The sequence below is a fragment of the Leptinotarsa decemlineata genome, unplaced genomic scaffold, assembly GCF_025532065.1.
Source record: "Leptinotarsa decemlineata unplaced genomic scaffold, Ldec_3_MD MMD2_tig00026361_RagTag_RagTag, whole genome shotgun sequence".
Lineage (NCBI taxonomy): Eukaryota > Metazoa > Arthropoda > Insecta > Coleoptera > Chrysomelidae > Leptinotarsa > Leptinotarsa decemlineata.
The window spans coordinates 3,693,688-3,718,436 of NW_027412704.1; the positions used below are offsets into that span (position 1 = coordinate 3,693,688).

The window sequence follows — 24,749 nt, forward strand, 5'->3', positions numbered from 1 at the left end:
CGGGTTGCGATAAAAAGTATGTTGGTCAAACTATGTGGATTATAACAGATCGCTATAAGTTGCACATTTCACATATTCGGAAGAAAAATACTTGAAATTGTTGGAATCGGTACATGACAATAGGTTTTTAAATTGATAATAATAATCTTTATTTCGACTGTGCATCCTAATATGCAAAAGTCAGACTACAAACAGCTCGTTTTTACACATTGAAATGAAAATAACGGAAAGGAACTAGGTAAATATTAAGTATCGTAAAAATCAGTAATCAATATATAAATGAGAAATGAAATACAATAACAAAGCAATCCAATAAATAATACTGAAAGTTCTGATTTAGTTTTGGAACTCCATACATTCAGAGCGGCTTTTCAGTGAGAAATTAATCACCTTATCACATTGTCTTTCGATTCGTCACTGGAAGCCCTGAGAATAAAGTGCAGATTTAAACTGTCTGAAGGAATAAAGTCTTTCAAAGGAGACTTCACCCATGGCTTCGGCTTGAATTTGTATCTTCTCCATTCAGATTGCTCGATTTTTTATAATATGCATTCATTGTTTTCAACAATACAGGTATCGATGTAGTTCCATTCAAGAAACGAACAAAGGGGATATTTTAGAAAATTTAATTATGCAAACTCTCCATAAAAATTGTGAAACTCTTCATTTCTTTGTGCTTGATGCCACAATAAATTATTGTTCTTATCGATTCTTATATTGTTTCATGACTCGAGGTAATAAAGGGTAACGAAGAATTAAATACAGAAGCTCAAAATATGCAACAGAAAGGATGATTTTCTCTACATCACACCAATTTTCTTTTTCATTATCCCAGGACAATTGAATTAAGCTGGTTTATTGTTCCTTCGAGATGAAAGAAAATTGTGGAAATTTCATTCACATGTGCAGTCTACAGAGCGATTTATTTTCAAATTGCAGCTGCTCTCAGCGGAATCATTTTTCTCGGACTTCAGAAAATTTAAACCCAAAATAAAAAACGTGAACTTTCTTTATGGACAAGCAGATGTGAAACTATGTCTCAACTGGCCTGCCCTCAATTCTAATACATTTTTCAATTCTTTTTCTTTCGATTTCGTGACCTGGACTTGTAAATAATATTCTTGGCAGTTCTCCAGAAGTAAAAAACTAATTTATCTTTTGTAATTGTGGAACTTAATGATGTAGAAATGCCCGGTTGGTTATTCGGAGGTACACACGTAGAATTACAGCACATATGCACAAAGTCATCTTTTAGTGGCTGATGATCTTTTTCAAGACAGTGAAATACTCGCAGTACAATTTGTTTTTCTTACTGACCGAGACTCCGTCGATTGCTGACTAACTTAACTGTAAAACGTACAATTCACGCTGTATAATTCACAAACCAATGATACGCTCATGGCTGCAAGTACATTAGTGAGGACTGCAACGATGAGATGGAAGTTACGGTATACACTATACAGAAAATAATGAATTTTAACTGATCAGTAATCAGGAAATATATAAGTATTACTCATTACAAGCTCATTACTGATTTTTGTCATAAATAATACCTTTTAATAGTACTAGTATTGTGTATTATCTATAATTTGACACAACCTACAACTCTACTGCTTACTATATTTTGATTCTGCTATAAACTGGTAACGTAAAATTTAGATATGACAACGCGCTCTACTCTCAATCATTATTGGTTTTACTATAGACACAAATTTTTCACTCACACTGTAATAATATTCCATGCCTCAATTTGGCTCGCTTGGTAAAAGCCCCAGCTTCAGTCAGTTGCCCTTTAGTTCATCCGCGCATAAAATTCGAAGTGGGGAATCTCGACCCAATTATGGCGCAGAGTGAACTTACTTGTGTTTACTTTTCTACGGTGATCAGGGCAAGTAACTTTTTGATTTTGAGATGTTACGTAACTCGTTCGATTGAATATAAATCCTGTTATTTCAATAAAACTCCTATACAGTTTTACTTTGTTCATCTAATGTTTAGACCTTGAGATACATCAACAAAGTATCACGTTACTATTATTATCATCACTCTCCAATCATCTACCTCCATGTTGTTTCCGGACAAATATTCACAACGTTCAATTTTTCATTATTTTCCAGGTACCAAATGCTGTTCCTCCTCACAACGTACATAGTCCCTATCCTCCTGATGACACTGTCCTACGCAGTGATGGGAACTGTTCTCTGGGGATCCAGATCCATCGGCGAAAAAACGCAAAGACAAGTAGACTCGATAAAGTCGAAGCGAAAGGTGAGTTTGAACTGATTTCCATAAAGAATGAAAACGAACTGATTTATTCTGATTCGCTTTTTGTTTTGAGTTATTCTACCCTAATACTTGGAATTGGCTGTATTCTCCCTGGTTTTCTTGAGTTGTTATCTAGGGTGACACAAGGCTCAATATTGGGGCTACTGTTATATACCGTATACAGGCAAATATCGGTTTTTCGATATGCTTTATCAAATTTACCTAGCTCAAAACTACATTTCGATGTAACATGTTTTAGGATCAGAAAAAATGTTGAGCTGTATTTTTAGACCAGGCAAAGGCGTTTGTTACCGTCGAACATACAATACTCTTCCAGAGATTGGAGGACATGGAAGTAAGAGGCATTGCATTAAATTTATTCAAAGATTATTCATCAAACAGAATACAGAGAGTAAAAATAAACGAGTCCTTTAGCGATTCACTGCCTATTACCAGGGGTGTACCGCAGGGAACTGTCATGGGCCCCATACTATTTTTAATGTATGTCAATAATATTTTTAAAATTAAAAATTCCGAAGGGCATTTAACGTCTCACGCTGATGATACGGCTGTAGCATTCGTAGGTGAAACATGGAACGAAGTTTATGAAAAAGCAGGAATGGGCATAAAACGAATTCACTCTTGGCTAAGTACTAACTGACTGAGCCTCAAGCTAAACAAAACAAAATTCATAACTTTCTCCTGCACAAAAAAAAGGTCAACCAAAACAAACAGTACTTCCTGTTCACAAATCAACTTGCTCAGAGAATTCTAATTGCTCTTGCCCAGAAATAAATAAAATAGAATCAACTAAGTACTTGGGTATCATGATTGATCAATCACTACGCTGGAACGAACATGTAAAATATACGGTGAAAAGACTTCGAAAGCTTATTTATAAATTTTATCAACTCCGAAATATTCTTAGAAGAGATGTTATGTTGCTGGTTTATAACGCCTTGGCTGAGTCAATCATACGCTATTGTATCATTGTTTGGGGGGGATTATACAAGACTTCCTTACAAAATTTAAATATAATTCAAAACACTTTAATTAAAATTATGTTTAGAAAAACTCGAAGATATTCAATCGAGTCCTTATATGAAGAAATTTGTCTATTTAACATAAGGAAATGATATGCCTATGAATGCTTACTATGGACAATGAGTAACATAATTTATCACACGCAGAATACAAGAATGATGGCAAGCCAAGCTATAAATATGCCACGTTGCAGATTGACTCACAACCAGAAATTCGTCACTTACCTTGGTCGTAAACTATACAAAATCAGCTACCTACACATATATAAAATATCAAGAGCCACAAAAAACTCAAAAAAGAAATGAAACCATCCATTAAAAATCATTATAATCAACTGAAAGATATCTTTAAGAACGAATTAGAAACCTCTATCGGTGTATACTCTACGTACATATGTCCTATTCAAACTGTTTTCCAAAACTAAGTTACATTTTCAGCTATAATATCCCAAGGACATTGATAACTAACGAAATAATTCTATCACAGTTTTCGAAAGCACGTTATTTGGTAACATGTTACCTAAAATAACGTGCTTGAGGAAGTTGTGATTAAATTATGAGTTATTTATCAATGTTCGAGGAATATTCGGTGAGAAAATTTTTTGCAATTCGAACAAAATTATTTATTGAACACACAGTTATTAAAAGAACAATTCGTATAATGATATTCCGTTGATCTTGCTGTATTTGCCTCGGTTACTGCATAGTTGTTTCCACGCATACTATTGATTATTTGGTTATGATGTTCCTGATCAATATTCAAATAAGGTTTTATGGAATTTCCATTATTGTGCCCAGTAATTTTCAACAATTGCTGTTCTTGAACTCCACTCTTAGCTAGTTGACTGACTGCAGTTGCTCTATTAGAGTGGTTATTTTCCTCTGTTTCGTATCCAAGCCAATTGCTTCAGCAGAAGATTTCGTCCATCCGTTGATTATATTTCAACCCAGAGGCATATTGTCATACCAGTTATCGCTTCCTGTCTTCCAGTGACGGTTTGGCCTTAAAAATAGTCTATTTGTCTTGATATTTGTGCCTCGTTTTGATAATAATTTAATGAATAATCTGACAGGACAAGCATTGTTATCACTATTTTGAACTAACCATTTGCTAGAGGCGCAGTTCTTTGAACCCCCTTGGCAGGTTTTACTAAAAATTGGATTATATTCTATCCTATTAGTTGGAGATCCATTGTTGTCCTTTTCGAAATGAAAATAATCAACTAAGCAAGCAGCACCTTCACCACCTCTCCAAGCCAATTCCACCGCTGCTATGTGATAAAATTTGCGTAGGAGTCCTATAGGGGTATTTTGATCCCAAAAGTTTATAATTTTACTCATTTCATTTGAAGTTAATGGTACTGAGCTTGTTTTGCGTTTAGTGGGATCTGTTTGTAAATTTCTTCGTGCTGCGTCGCGTGTATTCCGCGCTTGTTTGAATGCAACACTTTTAAAGGGGTCTAGCATGATATTATACTCCTTGTAATACTTTTCTTGTAATAATTTGCTTGTTATATTCCATACGGTTTTAACAGTAGCCTCCTTAAACTCTGTGCTATCCTTTTTTCTCATATTAATCGCCCAATCCTTGAGTATTAATGCAAGCTCTTCGAGAGTACGATTTCCATCCAATTCATATTTTCTGGCGTCACAAAACTTCATAAATATTTTCCAAGTTTATTTTTTACAATTGACAGTATTTTTTGGTGTATTTTCTTCAATGATTTTGTCAATTGTCGCATCATTTTGAACACCAAAGCGAGGAAGTGACATTTTCGAAATAAATTGAATTACTGAAATGTCAAACAACTTTATTGTGTTGGTTGCTAAGCAATGTCATGACATAAGTGATAACTACCCATGAAAACTATCCATGGGTAGTTATCAGTGTAATGATGGTTTCATTGGTTATTTGGCCGTTTTCACACTAGCCGACACACCACCGACACGATATCGGCCCGACATCGGCCCGACAACACTGGAGTAAACATAGCATTTAATACAAGGGAGCGCTTTCAGACTAGACGAAATGTCGGCGTCGGGTCGGTATCGGTGCCGCCATGTCGGCGGGCACCACCTGCCCCACTACTATCGGCCCGATAATTTAGCCACCGGTTGTTAGTTGTTTGTTCGTTCTTCGTTCTGAAGTGTTTTTAAAATGAGTGTATTTAAGTATGACATAGTAACTCTGATTGAATTAGTCGAATCAAAGCCTTGTTTATGGGATAAAAGTGATGAGGGAAACAAAAATAAAATTCTTCGTCAAAGGAGCTGGAAGGAAATATTTGAATACCTAGAAGATGGATATGACACATTAAATACGGAAGAAAAGAAAAAAGTCGGTAAGTACGTACAATTTTTAATGTACCTTTTTAGTTTAGTACATTATGTACATTGTTGGTTAAGAATCCTATTAGTTCATAATAGCCTTAGATTTTTGATAACTGCCAAGGTAACTTGCCTTCATCACTCACAAAATAGTTGGCAAAAGTTGTGCGAACACCTCTCCCGGTTTTTCCTGTTTCCTTCGTCTTCCTGGTTAGGTTTTGGAATTGAGTTCCTGGAACTATCATTTCGTCATCATGTCCTCCCACGTCTCTCGACCGAACTATATTGTGTAAAACCACACAAGCTTTGACAATATTTTTGGAAAACTGTTTAGAAACATTTAAAGGTCTATGGAAGATCCTCCATTTGTTGCTGAGGATGCCAAATGCACACTCAACATACCTGCGAGCTCGGTGTAGTCTGTAATTGAAAACACGTTGCTTAACACTCATATTATTACTTGAAAACTCCTTCAAGATGTGTTCGTGAATAGCAAACGCACTGTCACCAAGAAAAACATGTGGCACTTTTATATCTTTTGGGGGAAGACCCTTCGACGGAGGAATGTCTAGTTCTCCAAGACTTAACTTTCTCCAAAATTCTGTACATTGTAGAATGGAAGAGTCACAATCCTTACCATATGCACCGATATCAACATAGACAAACTTGTAGTTAGCATCTACAATAGCTAACAGTACTATGGAATAAAACTTTTTATAGTTAAAATGCACTGATCCAGCATGAGGAAAATTTTGTATCCGAATGTGCTTGCCGTCTATCGCGCCTAGGCACATTGGAAAATTTGCTTTTCTTTTAAACTCGTCTGCGACTTCTTCCCAGTCTTGCCGTTTCATTTCTTTTAGGTATTCGCCACAAAATATGTCCCATATTTTACTGCATACAATATTAATTATATTGCTTAATGTAGAAATGCCAATCCTAAATGTGTAATGCAAATCTGTCAATGTGTTTCCTGATGCCAGATACCTGTAACAATAAATGTAACTATAATACAGGTATAAATACGGTAAATTATTACAGAACTAGTTGTTACCCGCAGCTTGAAAAACAAAACAGTTGTTTGATAAGCATAACACTACAAAATGATTCTTGTTTCAGGCGATGTCATAATGAAGAAATGGGAAAACATAAGGGATGCTTTCATACGTTCTCAAAAAACAAAAAGTGGACAAGCTGCAAAAAAGAGTTATATGTACGCCGAACACTTGCAATACCTACTGAAATCAATCCAAAAAGATGACACCATAAACAACTTGACTCAGGCTGTGCAACCAGAAGATGAAAGTGATACACAAATTCAACCTCTATCTCCCTCAGAAACCGAGGTAAATGATCATGCGATTCTTCCAAATGATTCACAAGTAATATGTGCTAACGTATCTATTAACCAAAAGAAGAAAGTAAATAGACCTCCTGGAAAAAACTTGAAAAGACGGGAACCTGACTTCATTGAGCAAGAAATTCTATCTGAAATTAAAAAGCCTGCACATGTACCTACTGATCACGAGTTAATGCTGCTCTCGTTTAAGCCATACATACGTGACTTTAACGAATCTGAATTACTTGATCTTCATATGGAATTTCTGGGGGCTATTAAATCTATAAAAGACAAACGATCACGTCCAAGCTCAGCTGCTCTTTCCACTTTTAACTATCCAAGCACCCACGACTTTGTTTCATCTGGTAATTCCGTCTACCTCCGAAATGATGAAATGGGAAGTTCTGCTTGGCCTTAAACCTAAGCTGATACTCAAATATTGATATTACCATAGATTAAGAAATACAGTACCATTGTAGCAATGTAATAAGTATAGGTAACTTTTTTTGGGAATTTTTGTAATCTGAAAGCATAAATTAAGTTTTCATCAAATAAGATGTTGAACTAATATTTACAATCCACTTACCTTAATGTTACTGACAACATTTCTTCAGGTGGTATTGCCATTCGGAATTTGGTGTCTTCTTTCTTGATAGAATCACGCAAGTTCACAACTAAGTAATCAAATGTAGCATTACTCATTCGGAAAAAATTAAAAAACTTTTTTTCCTCCGAAGCTAATTTCTCAAATAGAGTGTAGAATGCGCCTTCTACATACCGAACTTTAATGATCGGGTGGACCCAATACTTCCTCATGTATTTCCGCCTCTTAGATCTTAAATGCAACAAATATAACAAATACAAACGTCTGTCAGCCATTTTTTCACGTTTATAAAACACAGAGCTGCTACGTCGAATTACTGCCACCGACTGTCTGTCTGATGTGAAAGCACATCCGATTTTATCAGGTCGGCATCAAATCGGGTAGGTGTCGGGTCGGTGTCGGGTCGGGGTCGTGTCGGCTAGTGTGAAAACGGCCATTTCAACACACATGACTAGAAATAGACAAATTTGATAGGATAATTTTTTTGGCAAAAATTTTCAGTTAGATAGCATTAGTAAACTGGTATATACCTATATCTTTTATATTAAAATTTAGCAGCCTGAGGGGCACAATACAAGCTTAGCTTAGGTGACCTCAGACTGCTAGGAATAGAATATTCTACATCTTTTACTTAATATGTATTCATATTAACTTTGTAATACTGATATCGACCTGAATGAAAATCTATCTATCTATCCATCTATGTAATACCCAGTTGCAGGAGTCGCCATATAATCGTAGGAGAACTAATGAAAGTTACGGATACCTAAGAAAATTTGTATTGTAGCGGGCAAACAAAATAGTAATTCTAATCATATATAACCAGACATACTAATTTGGCACGATGGATAAAGGAAGAGATAGAAAGAAGAAGAGAGTGAAAATACAAGTGATTGTATAATTCATAGTGAAAATCATACAATAAACTATATTAACGAGTTTTTATGTTCAGGACAATTAAATTTTTGGAAAGAAAGGTTTTCGCTTTCTAATTCTCCATCTTTGTACAAAAAAATGTGGGTATCATCCTAAGAATGAAAGAAAGCAATTAGTTTCAAAATGAACTTTATACAAAGATGTGTAGTGCAAGCAAGTAACTTTCAGCCACAAACTGGAAGGAAAGACCCCCAAAAACAACTACTTTCATATAAACATTGAATTACACTGAAGAAAAAAACTTTCAAAACAGCTTCACCTTTACAAAAAAAAACCTTTTTACAATTCCAATACTATAAGCATTCGTTATGAAATACATACTGTTGTATAAAAGGTATTGTAGAATATTTTGATGTACCAATAGCCGATGAAGCTACCATATAGCGAAACGAGTTTCAGATAAAATTTATTGTGAAAATTACACAATTATCATCATGGATAGTGTCACGTCGATGAAAAAAACAGCCAATTTACCATACCATTTTCTATGCGCCACAGTAGAAATCGATAGTTCATTACATCAGCTAAATTAATCTAACCATATATTCGGGAATTTTCCGATAGCTGCTCAGAGTAATACATTGAATGCATGCAATGGAGGCACTGAATTGCCGTTCCAGATTCTCTGTCAACAAAATACGCAGAAGAATTTGTGATTCGATTACTAAAGTTCGGAAATTTACGCTGCAGACGTGAGGGACAGTATTAAAGTTGTAAGATGGTTACCTAGTTTTTTTACTTCATACATAATAGACCTTTCTTCATATATTCTGTAGGCATAGAGATCAAGGGTGATTGATAATGAATGCAATTTCATTTGTTCTTGAAATATGTAATTATATCCAGGATTAATTCAAGCACTCCAAGATTTTGGTAACAATTCGCCACAACAACTTCAAAGAATCATTTGAAAACATATATTATGTTTAGGTATTCAAAGTACTTCAAGACATTATTTTGTAATAGTCATGTCACAAAACACAATGAGAGTTCAAAATACAATACAGTTCATCTTCTCATAAATTGTTCCAAAAAAGTCATAATGAGACAAAAATATTGGCTAAGACCTCCGAAGTTAGTGGAGATGGTGATACGGAATTTCGGTAATAACATATGTATGCAAGAATATACTTCCTAACGCATTTACAACTTATTCAGCACGAGGAGCTGCAAATCGAAATCTCAACTAGAACGTTCAAAATTGCCTTCATTCGTCAACATAATCTTTATCGCCATCTAAGTGTTGATCCCGAGACTTTCCAGCCCATGTAGTAGAAAAAAACATTCCTGCACAAACTAGAGGTGATAAGAAAGATATCCGCTCCTCTACATAACCCCATGAAAAAATGCCAAGAAGAATGATGTTCGATAAACTTTCTGTACCTGCATCCTTCCCAATGTACGCTGATGATACGTCGTTAATTATATCTGAAAAAATGGATCCTTCCTTGCCTGATAAATGCAATGAAGTGTTGACTTCTTTGAATGAATGGTTTTCAGCAAATCACTTGTTTTTAAATACTTCGAAAACGCAAGCACTGAAGTTTCACCATATCCAAAAAAAAATGAGTTGTCATTCCAATCGAACGAATCGAGTCCATCGATCTCAACTAGTTCGGATCAAACAATTTTCTTAGGATTACGATTAGATAAAAATCTCAATTGGAAGGCTCACTCTCATTACCTGATTTCAAAATTTATTTCGATTGCCTTTCAATTTAGAAATTTGCGGCATGTACTCAACATTGATCAATTGATACAGCTCTACTATGCACAAGTTGAAAGTAGGCTACGATACGGTGTAATATTTTAGGGTTTATCTACCCTAGCAAAAGATATATTCGTGGCACAAAATCGAATTTTACGATCAATGACGGGGCTTTCACAGACTGATTCATGCAAAGATATATTCAAGAGACTGAAAATATCAGCATTACCATGTCTAGTCATATCAGAGTTGAGTATGCTAGTATTCGACAATAATGATGAAATTTATGTGAGGAACAAAGAAAATCATAGTTTCAATACAAGACAAAAGAATGATTTTTCAATTCCATTCGGAAAATTCAAAATAACTCACCAATCTCCCAGTCATATGGCTCCTAAAATATACAATTCTCTTCCTTCAAATGTGAGAAACTGCATAACAAAACAATCATTCAAATATAATTTAAAATCCTTTTCAACAGTACAGTGTTTTTATAAACTCTGCATGAATATTTGTCGTGGCAATTTGCGGTGAAATCAATTTTTTAGTATTAGTATAAATATTAGTATTATTGTATTTTAAATGTAAACAAGTGACTTTTTCCATATGGTTTGTAACTGTCTTAAGGAAATAAATTACTATTATTATTATTATTTTGTTTTGTCTTGTCTTCACCAACATGATCCATTCTCCTGCCTTATTGGGGGATGATTCTTCAAAAGAAAAATCTCTGTTGGCTCGTTCAAGACTAGACAATAGAAAAGAACCTCGTGTCTGTGTGGCAACACTTAAAATGGACCCAAAAAACCAATTGATCCACTATGATTCCTCTTAATACTCACTCCTACATTACAACATCGAACAATTTGATAATTCATGTTTACTTGACCGCTAGTAAGCCAAGAACTTGTAATCTACTGATGCAACTTTTTAATGAAATAATTAGTCTAATGAAAAGTTAGGCCGATCAAGCCCCAATGTATTTCCCCACTTTCTATGAGAACTTTGAAACTATCTGTAATTATTAATATTCAGTGGGAGTTCCTGATGAGGAGTCCATTAAGGAAAGTCGATGAAGCATTATGGAGTTGAACGGAATTAATTGATTCACAGTTGAAAAGCGGTTATCTTTCAGTCTGTTTACATTTCCAAAAATAAAACTTTTGAAAACTCGTCTAAGTTCCGAATTGCAATCGACCTCCACCAGTCTGTTTGATTGATAAAAATTATTTTATGTCGATTTAGGTGTGTTAAAAAAAGAACCGCCAGAGGATTGACAGGAAAATCTTGGCCTATGATCAAATAAAAGTTGAAAAAATACTTTTTCAGGCATTACATTCATTTATTTGATGAACAAATTCCATACCAAGTCTGTAGAATACGAAAACGTTAGATTGACAATTTACTCCTGGTTAAACTATTGGTTTGCCGGATATAAATGAGACGATACTCGTAATTCACGATCATCTATTCAATGAATTAAATAATATCGAAATAAGCGCTGAAAATTTTATTTGAATGACGGTTGGAGGGGTTCAAGAGGACAAATTTTAATCAAGATATATGACAAAGAGTTACGAGCGAACTGTCTCATATGATAGAAAAGGGCGCAGAAATGTAGCAGCGCGCGGAGCGTCCCACTAATTAATATTTAAAATAAATGGTCACTGTATAAAGAAATCAGAGTGTCAATATTTTGGAATTTTCTGCTGTTTCCAATGGTGGCCTTGATAGAAACAAAAACATAATACAGGGTTTGTTTGAAGGTGATTGACAATGTTTCATGATGAATTTCACTAGTTCGGACTTCCATTGTCAACTATATGAAATGATTTGAAATCCCTGAAACAACTAAAAAAGAATAATTGAAAATGAATAGCTGAAAATAACAATTGTATAAGGCAAAATAAACCTGAAATGAAATAATAGTGAAATAAACTACAAGTAAAAATATAACAATCGAATGTTGGTTCTGATGTTGTACTTGGAACCAATTCTTCTTATGTACTTGTTCTTTTGTACTTATGTACTTATGTACAATTCTTCTTATGAACTTATTCTTCTGATGTAGGGAAGTGCAAGCACTGGTTGTGATGGCTTCTCTTCCTCGCGAGGCTCCTGCTGTCTTTTAGCCAAAGTCTTTTCTACCAGCGCTTATCGCTTCTATCATCGCAATGGAAGTTCGAACTAGTGGAATTCATCATGAAACATTGTCAATCACCTTCAAACAAACGTTGAATACCCGGTACGGACCCGGAACCAGCGACTCATTCCGAGGATATGAGAAGACTATGGTCAAGCTTACAAAAGAAGAAACTCACCTCAGTTTTCTGTGCAGAGCGAGAGACAACAACATCATCCACAAAGGATTTCTGCTGAAATCGCCAATCCCAGGAGAGGGAGCTAAACGCATATTGGAACGCGCCAGCCGAGCACTGATAAGGTCTCAAATCAATTATCACCGTTGGAAGAGGTCAACTTTGTTGCAGGATGCCACAGAACGATTCGAAGAAATAAGAAGAGAGACATTGGAAGATGATCATGGACCAATCTTTGCCAAAATTGAAAGCACGTGCTTGAAGATCCGCCAAGACATGGAGAATACCCACAACAGAAAGTGGGGGAAGTTAGTGAGGAAACAATGCCCAAATACAGACCGAAAACAGGACAACTATGAAGCCGCCAACGTCATCAACATGAGTTCCCGCCCGCTCACGGGAATAGAGGAATCCTTGTTGAGGAAAGGCCTGAATTTCGCCATTACGCCAACATCTGTGCCTACTTTGGAGATAATTACTGCAGTGGAATCCACCAGTTCCCTTATTGACCAGACCGAGGCAGAAGAGTTTAGATGGAAAATTAGAGAACAGCTGGATCGAGAACCAGTTCCAACATCTAACATCAGCAGTGAAGAACGTAGAGTTCTGAACGGCCTACGTAGAGACAACACCATCAAGATCCTACCTGCAGATAAAGGAAACGCTACTGTGGTCATGGATACCGTTCTCTACGAACAGAAGATCGAAGAGGTTCTTCAAAAGGGACGATACACAAAGATCGTACGGGACCCTACTGCATCAATCGAAAGGAAGTTGTACCAGATTTAAAAAAAACACCTAGTCTATTTTTCGGAGAAGGAAAGACCATGGCTAACACCGCACCACAGTAAGCTCCTCACTTGTATGGACTACCCAAAATCCACAAGAAGGACATTCCGCTTAGACCGATCATCAGCTCCAGAGATTCGGCTACTTAAAACTTGTCTAGATTTTTACTTTCCTTAGTACAACCATTACAAGGAAAAACATCGTCTTTTGTGAAGAATGCAAGGCATTTTGTTGAACTTCTAGGGTCAATTCAGGTCACACAGGAAGATCAACTAATTAGTTTCGACGTGGAAAGCTTTACACCAACGTTCCGATCGAAGAAGCACTCCAAATCATACAGAGAAAGCTATCCGAAGATGGGATCCTGAAAGAGAGAACTAATCTACCTATAGAAGTAATTATGGAATTACTAGGATGCTGTGTACGGAACTGTTATTTCCAACTGAAGGTGAATTCTTTACACAAGATGAGGGACTGCCAATGGGATCGCCACTTTCACCAGTCATAGCCAACATATATATGGAGTGGTTTGAAACTCTGGCCTTTGAATATGGAACCAAGGGAATATTGAACACTAGACGCCTTCCTGAAACACATCAATAGTGTGAGACCTTCCATCAATTCCACAATGGAGAAGGAAATCCACAACGAATTGCCATTCTTAGACGTTTTGGTGAAGAGGACCGACACTAAGTGGGAAACATCTGTATACCGAAAACCCACTCATACGGGACAGTATCTGAACCACGAATCCAACCACCATCAATCGACTAAAAGAGGAATCATCAAGACTCTATAAGACCGTGCTTTTGGGCTCTGTAATATGAAGGAAGGTCTCGAGAAGGAACTAGACATCATCAAAAATGATTTTCAACGGAATGGCTACTCCAAAGCGATGGTAGAAAAGACTTTGGCTGAAAGACAGCAGGAGCCTCGCAAGGAAGAGAAGCCGTCACAACCAGTGCTTGCACTTCCCTACATCAGAAGATTATCGGAGAGGATAAGAAGAATTGGTTCCAAGTACAACATCAGAACCTGTTTCAGATCCAGTAACGCTATCCGGAGTAGCCTCAAGAAAACCAGGCCACCAAACGCGGACTGCGATACCAAAAATTGCATTTAACGGATACCCTGTGAGTGCGGAAAATCCTATATTGGTGAAACTAAGAGGCCATTGAATGTTCGCATTGCCAAGCACAAGAAGCACACACAGCGAGGGGAAACCAGCAAATCAGGAATAGCAGATCATGTTTGGACCCATCAACACAACATCGAGTGGTCCCAAGCTGAGATCTTGCACAGGGAGGAACATTGGTTTAGGAGAAAATTCAAGGAAGCCGCATACATGTTGTCCAACAACGTATTCAGCCAGGCCAGCGTAGAAATACGCAACATATGGAAACCCATCATCAAGCGAAAAATGGCAAACTCCCGCCAAAACGGTCATCTCCCACGGAACCAGTGAAGCGAAAAATGGAAAGCAGGGATAAGTGAAAGTATTTGAACGACCTATAAATAGTCATCTCTCGGAGGAATCAGTCCAGTCATCATCCGAAGACGATTGTAGATACTAACAATCGAAACGTCGTGAACTAACGTGACTTGGAATCTCTACACTTTTTATTTTCATTTTCTTTTTTCTGAAGGTATGCCGGAAAATCTCAACTCAGTTCTATCAGATGCTGTGAAAGTTATTAACTCCATAAAGGCTATGGCTCTAAACACAAGATTATTTTCCTTGATGTGTGAAGAAATGGGTGCAAGTTCAAAACTTTAGTCCTGCATACAGAAGTGAGGTGGTTATGTCGCGTTATGTGTGAACCGTCTCTTTGAACTGAGATCAGAAGTTTTCATGTTTTTGTTAAAAAAATCATGACATGAAAAAATTGTTTGCTGATGAAGAATGGTTGTAAAGATAGGCTTACCTAGCCGACATTTTTGATAAACTCAACACACTGAACTTGGGACTTCAGGGACCAGACACAACAGCCTTCACAGCCAGTAACAAAATAAATGCCTTCAAGAGAAAGTTGGTCCTGTTTTGTTCACAAATACAGGAGGAGAATTTATCTGCATTCCGCACTCTATCATAATTTTTTGAAGAAAATGAAATATCCCTAATGCCTGATGTGGTTGCAGATATCATTGTTCACTTGGAAGGCCTTCAAAAAAGCTTTAAGAAGTATTTTTCTAAAGATTATTCAAAAGTGGACTGGATCTGAAATCCTTTTTCGGAAACCTCACTAAATAAATTGGAACTGAAAGAAAGTTTTATCGACCACACAGAAGGTAGTTCCATGAAAGATTATTTTAAAGAGAAATCTTCAACTAATTTCTGGATCGGATGTAAAACCGAGTACCCTTTGCACTTACAGCAAGTTCTGCTATTTTTAATGCCATTTGTTACGAGTTACATGTATGAGAGTGGATTTTCTGAACTATTGTACATAAAAAATGAATACAGAAGCAGAGTAAGTGTTGAAGAGAACTTAAGAGTGAAGATGAGTTCCATTACTCCTAATGTTGATATTTTAATCACAGGCAAACTACAACAAGTTTTGCACTAAAGACTATAAAAGTACACTTTGTATGATGATTAAGTTTTTGCTGACTTTTTAATAATGTTTTATTTATATGTTTTTAGACCTATGGGTAATAAATAAAACTGTAAATTATTAACATTTCAATCTTTTTATTTCTCCTTCGTTGTAAGCATGTTATAAACAAATATCTAACCATTAAATATGTAGTTTTCTCAGGAATTTTATTAAAGAAGCCTTTGAACACTTCTGGAAGAGTAGATATTATACGTTTATTAAAATATTTAGGTCTGGTGGTACGCCAGTTGCCGAAGGTAGTTCTAAAAATAATACCTTCTTACGAAAACTTTGTCTGACATTATCAGTACTTATTACTCCATTCTAGTGATTATGGAACTCACACATGGATGTGGGGGCCATGCTATACTTGTAAATTCTTCATTTTTGATAAATGTACCTAAAGCAAATTCAAATCCAAGATAGAGTGGATGTAAACATTGACATGCCCTACGCACGTGATATTTAAAATCCCAAGAATTGGCCAGGGTCGTATTCAGAACCAACATCTTGTTAATCGCAAATGCTATATCATACTTAGGAAAACTTTTTTATAATAACGAGTGAAATGCACAAGTTTTGCAGTTTAATGGGAAAAATGCAGGTAATATGTGTAATATATAAATATTTCCATTGGATTTTTCACAGCGCACACAAGCATAATATGAAAAGGGACGTAATTATTTCTTTATTGATAATTTTTATTTTATGTAAAATCAAAAGAAATATTAATCAAAATTATTCAACTGGATGAATTTGTCTCTTCATCAGTAGTGTCATCCTCACCAATCTGAATTATCAGTGGCTCAATTTGTGCCTCTATTATGTTATCAAGCTTCCACATCTTTGTCTCGACTTCCGATATCACATGACGAACATACTTCTACCATTTCTCCACTGTGACTCTTTTCAAAGACTCATCAAAAAGTATTTTGAGATCTGCAAATTTGAACGTGGTGTTATGCTGAGCTACAAAATTCTTCACATCCGCCCATATTAACTCGATGAGATTGAGCTCGCAGTGGTATGGAGGCAGGCGAAGGACAATTTTGTTTTGGCCTGCTGCCATCTCATCGACTATATATTTTTGGTATTCAAGCTTGCGCTCCTTGACAATTTTCAGTAGCTGTACTCTTAGCATTGAGTCTTCAAAGCTAATATTTTTTGATCGCAGCCAATTTTGGATTTCAACCTTCTTTGAAGACGTTGTCGGAATCTTCTCTAACCGTCGCGAAAGATAAGCTGCATTGTCCACTACAATCACAGCATTATCCTCCAGATGGGGTAGAACTTTGAAAAACCACTGTTCTAAAGATTCACCGTTCATTTCATCGTGATAATCTCCAGTTTTCTTCGACTCGAAACACCACAGCCCTTCAGCAACAAACCCATTCTCATTGCCGATATGACAAATAATAAGCCGTTTTCCTTCACCTGAAATTATGAAGAGGTATGTAAGTAAATAAAACAAATATGAGGGTTACTTTTTGTATATTGAGATTGAGGCAGGTCTTAATATAAATATAAGTTTACCTGATGGATTTGTTAATCCGGTGGATAGTCCATCTAGAAAGGCCCTCCTAGATGAGGTCACAGTTTAATCGACCCATACTTTAGGGGCAGTATGACCAGCATTAACCCAGGTTTCATCCATATAATGAATTGTTTTCTGTTGTTCCCTATAATATTTGATTTTGGTCAAATACTCTCTCCTCCATAACAAAATTTCCTCTCTATCCAATAATAAACTATTGCGCCCTCGTTTTTTCCATACAAAATTATGGAATGTTGACCGCTTGAAACTTGGCAATAAAACATCTTCATTTATTTCTGTGAGTACTTTGTCTATAGTGGGTATTTCATTTCTGAAAAAGTACTCATGCACTTTCCTCCTGATTGCATGTTTATCAGCATCATCTATTGATTTTATAATGGTTTGACGATTCTGATTTGTATTCGGTTTGGTAAATGTATGATTTTGTTTATATTCCCGTAAAACATTGTAAATCGAAGCGCAAACTTTCGATACGACTTCGTCGACAGTCGATGTTTCAATTTCTTCCATCTCTTTCTTGAACACATTTAAAATTACTTCTTTCATCTCAACACTCAAATGTCTTTTTTTAGATCGTTTCCTGGCTGGACTCAGAGGATAGCTCACAGTGTCATCAGCAGTGTCTGTACTGGACATCTTGGAAAACAATTTTAAACAATATACTTTAACGCACGCCTCACAAACACGCAAACGACTAATTACAACCCTGTGCTGGTATCGAACTCGTACCAAGAAGGCGAATTCACCAGTGAAGTGTCCATCTGACACTGGGCGATCACGTGAACATCACGCTTCGGTTTTGTTTTGTTTTACTCTATCTTGGATTTGGATAGACTTTAGTGAACTTATAGAAAACGGTACTTTAGCCACTAGCAAAACATTTCACCTCCCACAAATAACAATAATTCATTCATTCAGTATCATCGACCGATGAATGTCCTGCAGACAACAGCGAATTATTTTTGTTTTTCGGAATGACCAGCCGGAGTTTTTTCATCATGGTGAAATTCATGCGCGTCAAACATACTTCATTTTAAAACGTTTTCCCGTTGCACTCTATGCGGGTAATAAAGGTGAAAATAAATTTTCAGACACGACTAGAGCTCGCCTGCTTTTTTTAGTGAACAAACAACTGCTAATCACATGTTTGCTTTTCTCTTGGAGTTTGTGGTGCAAAAACTCACTTGAAAGCAACATAACTCGCAATTAAAAAACTAATAATGGTGGATCTTTCAAGAGCAAAACGCATGCACCACGGGTGAATCCTTAAAGCGCTCTGAGAGCAGTGCCTGTGCGAAAGTAGCAATTCATGTTGGATATGCAACCTCCTGCTGCCGACGAAAATATGCATCCGCAGCCGATGTCCTGGAATCCAAATGGAATGTCGAGACGAGGGTGCTGTCGTCATCAAAGCAATATATTGGATTCTTGTCCTTTTTTGGGAATAGGCTGAATAAGAGCAATCTTCCAACAAGAAAAAACCCCTTCTTTATAAGACAGCTTGAAAAATCTGCAAAATACAAATACAGAAAATAAATATGAAATTTCAAAAAAGTTCTGAGATAAAATGATATTTCTGAGACTTTTGGAATTGACCAGCTCAATTACTTAACACATTATTGTAAGAACTATGAGTTGAAGGAGTCAAGTTATCGAAAAAGAGTTCTTTTGGAGCTTAAGATAATAAAGTAATGAAGGGTAGCGAAACAAAGTTTCTTGTGTGAGGTCATATGTTGCTCATGAGTTTACCACGACACGTGTTTTGCTATGCTATAGCATTTCACGTTTGTCATATGATTTTTGCATTAAAAAATGTAATTAACTCTTTCCACCTCGCACAAAAATCAATTCATATAACTTCCAATGAGAATGATTTCCGGCATGTAAAATTATGAAACCGAAATAACGGAAACACATTTATTTATTATAGAATATCATACAGTTTTCCAATCCATATTTTGGAGTAATTTCCATTAGTCGCCATGAATTATTTCCTTTATAAATCAGCTTTCTTATATAGGGTCTTTAATTAAGCGCTTCCTATCTTTGAATTAAATTTTTCAAACGATTTTTCATTTGTTTGAAAGACCTAATTGATGCCTATATAGTCACGTCAATTTAGACCTGAAAACAGTAATGAAATAACGAAAATTGCGATAGAGCTAAATTTTGATGAAAACCTTTATGAAAACCTTTATTTTACGTAAAAAATGAAAAATTTGAAAGTCCCAGTCTGTCCCATTAGCGCTTCAAAAGTTATTCGAGGTCAAAGTTTAAATTTCAGGTTCTTTGAGCTTTTCTCGAAAACGGTGAGTTTTATCGAAAAAATAGTTCCAACCAAAGTTGTAGACCTGGGAATTTTCTACAAAAATGCTTTCCATGATTTTTTCTGTAAGTATCACCGTTCCTGAGATATCGCAATTGTAAAAGTCACGTTTTATGTAATATGCACACGTTTCCACACCACCTGTGAGGTAGTGTACTCGGCGCGTTTTTTTAACGTGGTTTTTCCAGTAGGCCTCCACGAAGCGTTATTACGTAATTTTCAGTCACAACACTCATTTAACTGCATGAAGATTATTCGGGTTAATAATGTTTATGGAGTGTACTTGTCAGTTTGATTTCTTTTGATACTTCAACAATCATGTCTTCTGCGATTTCTTCTTCGTCTTCTTCCTCTTCCTCTTCTTGCAGGATGTTCGTAAATTGTTCAAATAATGATGTATTAGTTGTCTCTTCATCAGCATCACATTAAACACAACAATTGTGTTTGTTGCATTGAATTTTTATACAGCCGTTTCAATTATGAGAACATCTGCGTCATTTTGAGCTTGTTTAACTTCAATATTTTCAACCGTCAATTTTAATCTCAAAATTACAACTTTTATCTCGAAATTCCGAGTTTAAAGTCGAAAGTTCGAGATAAAAGTCGAAATTTCGAGATTAAAGTCGAAATTTCGAGATTAAAATCGAAATTTCGAGATTAAAGTCGAAATTTCCAATAAACAAATAATAAAAATATGTGGCTCTTCTGCGCTTCCGTATGTAATGAATACGTATGTTCATTCGAACAGAACGTTTAACACTAAAAGAAGCAGGCACATGAACGACGCCACATGAACAATAGAATAGATAGCCAGATTTTATATTCAAGGCCATAAGGGTAGAGGGGATTTTCGAAGGGACTGACGGTCCTTTAAATGTATATTTCCTGAATATAATATATAGTATATTTATTCATAAAAGAGAAACAAACAGGCATTGTTACTTGCTTAAGTACCTGAATGTGTATATACGTGGCTAATGTATGCATATTGCATAATACGTGACTTTTACAATTGCGATATCTCAGGAACGGTGATACTTACAGAAAAAATTATGAGGACCATTTTTGTAGAAAATTTTGAGATCTGCAACTTTAGTCTGAAGTATTTTTTTTTATAAAACTCACGGTTTTCGAGACAAACTCAAAAAACCTGAATATTAGACTTTTGACCCCTAATAACTTTTGAAGCGCTCATGGGACAGATTGTGACTTTCAAATTTTCATTTTTGAAGGTAAAATAAAGGTCTTGACCAAAATTTAGTTTTTTCGCAATTTTCCTTAATTCAATATTGTATAATGACCGGATTAATATGTGTGGAAGATCGTCCAAATATCCACCACAGCTTCCCTGGGTGGAGCGCATCTATAATGTCCAATTTTCCATGACTTTGGCTGAATTTGACCGATTGCATGGGTTATGTTGTCTTTGGGAACCGCTGTTGTTTGTGGCTTATTCGCATACACTTGCAGTTTCAACAAGATGGCCGTTTTCTATTATCAAATTTTGGAAGTCCCTGTTGAAAGGTCATTTGCTCCGTCCTTTCATACTGATTTCTAGTCCATAATTTCTTCCTTTCCTGATGGTATATTCGTTTTTTAAAAAAACAATCAAACTCATCAGCTACTATCGAATCAGAACCGACTGAATAATTTTTCTCACCCCTCGTGCATCTAAAAGCTCTGGAATATTGTTATCGTTTTTTATTTGTGTTACACAACCATTCCTCATGAAAATATCAAAAGAAATTTCTCAGTTCATTTCGCAAACGTGGCTGAGTATTCGGATTCCCTTTTCCTCTTATTAACTTTGATGCGTGTTCAAATAAAGGAAATTGGTTTGGATAAATTGAACATTTTCAAATAACTGGTTTTTCTCACGCTAAGTGAATTTCCGGAGTCAAGCAACTGATAAAATTGTTTGGATAGAAGCAACATCTATTAAGCCAATTCAAAATGTATAGAAATGAATTAAAAACATTGTTGAAGAAATCTAAAGCTGATTATTATAAGAAAGAGATCGATAAAAATAAAAACAGTGCAAAACTACTATGGAAAACAGTAAATGCTGCTTGCTCTAAACTTGCTCTAAAATATTTAGCCTTTTCAGTGCATAACAAAAACTTACTCAGTCTTGAATCCCTTGAAATCAGAGGTGTAAACAGCATCGTGAAAATCACACAGGCTACAGAAATAGAGTATCTCGGTGTAATGATAGACAATCACTTAAAATGGAACTTACACATTAGGAAGTTAGTGCAAAAAATTAGAAGCCTATTGTCTAAATTCGAATATTCAAGAAACATACTTGAAGGAAAACATCTATTAATGTTGTATTGCGCCTTAGTGGAATCCCAACTGAGATATGGCATAATAGCTTGGGGAGGGGCATATAATAACAGCTGTCGACCTATCTTCATAGATAAGAAAATTCTTACAGCTCCTTCCATTTGCATCTTCAAATCCATAATGTTTGCCAGATTAAACCTACACCTATTCAGAGAAAACTCCTCCTAGCATTACTATAATACACGTAATGGTGACCTTCTTAGAATTCCCCAACATTTAAGAAGTCTCCTCAGTACAATGCCATTACTTGCTTCAACAAGTTACCAACTGAAGTTAAAGGAATTAGAAGCGACATAGAATTTCAGGCAATCATAAAAAACATTTTAATAGATAAGTGCTATTATAGTTATCAAGAATTCTTGAATGACAACCTCACAAACAACTCATTGTGAATTTATGTTTGTAGATATATATGTGTATGTGTATAAATATATACCTATATTTTTAAATGGGTGTGTGTGTTTACGTGTATGTGACATTTCAAGTTATGCGTTCAATAGACCTAGATTCAGGTACCTCATTTTTACATAAATATACTTGTGTGCTTTATATATCATTTATTATATTTTATATTTTAGTTTTTTAAATTTTAGTTTTTTAACTTATCTATGTGAAATTTCTAGCTGACGTGCCATATATACAAATTGTATCAGTGGTAAATAATTATTATTATTATTATTATTATTATTATTATTATAAATTATAAATATAATGCTCGGACTGCAACAAATTCTATATCGGCCAAACCAAGAAAAAACTGATCCAAAGGTACAATGAGCACAAAAAGGCATACATAAATCCAACAGTATATAAATTAAACCTCGCAACACACGCCATACAAAACAAACATAATTTTCCCCCACCAGAGAACATAAAACTCATAAAACAAGTCAATAAGGAAAACCGTATGGACATCTGGGAAAACTTAAACATCCATAAATTCAACAGTCATAAATCACTTATCGAGGAACAAATACAAAACACAACAAGACCTAACATTCAATATATTGAACAAAACAATACACACTTCTAGAAACAGTAAATCTAGAGAAGATCCAACACATAGAATATTACCTGGTGTAACCCAAAGTACAGGAAAATTAACCGCCTTACCCCTCCAATACACCATACTTCACTATACCAAAGATCGTTTCTTTATAATGTAACAAAGATCTATAATGCCATTCCTGACTCGTTAAAAACCATGAATAAATCTGTTTTCAAGTACTCACTGAGAAACATGTTATTTGAGGATAGACTTCAAATATAAGTGTTGTGCCACGAAAGCAAGAGTTAAACGTCTGATCAATAATAATTGATGTGCTTTCTGCCTTCAAGCCTCTCCCTTTGTTTTCTTGTTTTGTTTTTATCACTTCCTTCGGAACCTTCATGATCTAATTACTGTTAGCACCCTAGCTTTAATCTGATTCTCATTCACGAAGTCACATTTTCGTGACTTCGAGTTACACTTGTAAAGCCTGTGAACCTCTAGATTTAGATTCGTTTTCTCTTCTCTTATTTTTTTTTCTCTCTTTTCTCGTTCTCTTTAACTTTGTTTTAAGGGTTGAACGGAAGAGCAGTCACCAGTATCCTTGGATAGGGGCGACTGAATTCCGCCCTTACACACTATTATGGGATATAGTATTGTATTATCGTATTATAATTAAGTGTGAATAAAGACATATTATTATTATCATTATTATAAGTACCTGGAGTACCTGCACTGAGGCCTTCGGACCGCATAAAAGGAACAACAGGTTGACACCTTCAAAAACATCAAATTTATAGAACAGTGATAATTTCAGCATTTAGATACGCTATCGCCTAAAAAGTATTTTAGGACGATAAGCAATTATGGAAGAACTATTGAATAGAATTCACCACTTCCGTAGGACTATTCCAGAGACGCGGTTCTCGCGATGATGGCGGCAACGAAAATATACTAAACCGCAAACCTAAATATTACCGGCTCTTCGAAGCTCTGCCAAGCTACGTAGAAGAAAGACACGATCCAGATTTCGACGACCTCCCTTCGGAAGAAGAAGAAATCCAAGGTGAAAACATTTCACAAAAACGAGCGGCCAAACCTGAGCCCCGCGTTGAAAAAACAAAAATCCCGGCTACTGAAAAAGTACAAACTCAGCAGCCGAAGAAGAAAAAGACAAAAAGCGAACGAACAAATCCTGGAAATTCCGATGACGTCACGACCAGTACGTCACAGGTACAGGATAAGCCGGAAGTGTCTAATCCGAAGACAATACAGGTAGCCCAAAAGGATAATCCCCCAACAAACATTGAAAACACATCCGAACAGATGGATTTGGATGTAGAACAAAAGGTCGATGAAGCCCCGGTAACAAACCAGGGGGAAACAAAAACAAAGAATGAAAAACCTCCGCCAATTACCATACGAGCGAAGGACAAATGGAAAAATTTCAATACGATAACCGCCGCGCAGAATATCGACATATCTCGGGCGGTGAACACAAATGATGGGATAAAGGTTCACTTTAAATCCATAGAGGATTACAGGAAGGTAACAAAATCCCTCGATAAAGAAAAGATACCTTACCACACATATTCGGTACAAGCCGA

The 24,749-nt window shown here is 35.8% G+C and overlaps 2 protein-coding genes across 2 annotated transcripts in view; both read left to right on the plus strand.

Moving 5' to 3' along the window:
- Positions 1 to 24,749, plus strand: part of LOC111502872 (tachykinin-like peptides receptor 86C) — a 188,223-nt gene that overhangs the window by 156,671 nt on the left and 6,803 nt on the right. Inside the window, exon 8 of the mRNA XM_023157037.2 lies at positions 2,118 to 2,268. Within this exon, the coding sequence (XP_023012805.1) occupies positions 2,118 to 2,268 (151 nt within the window). The remainder of the gene's footprint in view (positions 1 to 2,117; positions 2,269 to 24,749) is intronic.
- On the plus strand, positions 5,206 to 7,530 carry LOC141486634 (uncharacterized). The gene is made up of 2 exons (XM_074184935.1): positions 5,206 to 5,650; positions 6,756 to 7,530. Exons 1-2 carry the CDS (start codon positions 5,467 to 5,469, stop codon positions 7,391 to 7,393), a joined length of 822 nt encoding a protein of 273 aa, XP_074041036.1. The 5' UTR covers positions 5,206 to 5,466; the 3' UTR covers positions 7,394 to 7,530.

Excerpts from the sequence above, each read along its gene's own strand:
- LOC141486634 (XM_074184935.1), top strand. The coding sequence starts at position 5,467 with ATGAGTGTATTTAAGTATGACATAGTAACTCTGATTGAATTAGTCGAA. Across the intron at positions 5,651-6,755 it reads GGAAGAAAAGAAAAAAGTCG|GCGATGTCATAATGAAGAAA; the intron begins GTAAGTACGTAC and ends TTCTTGTTTCAG.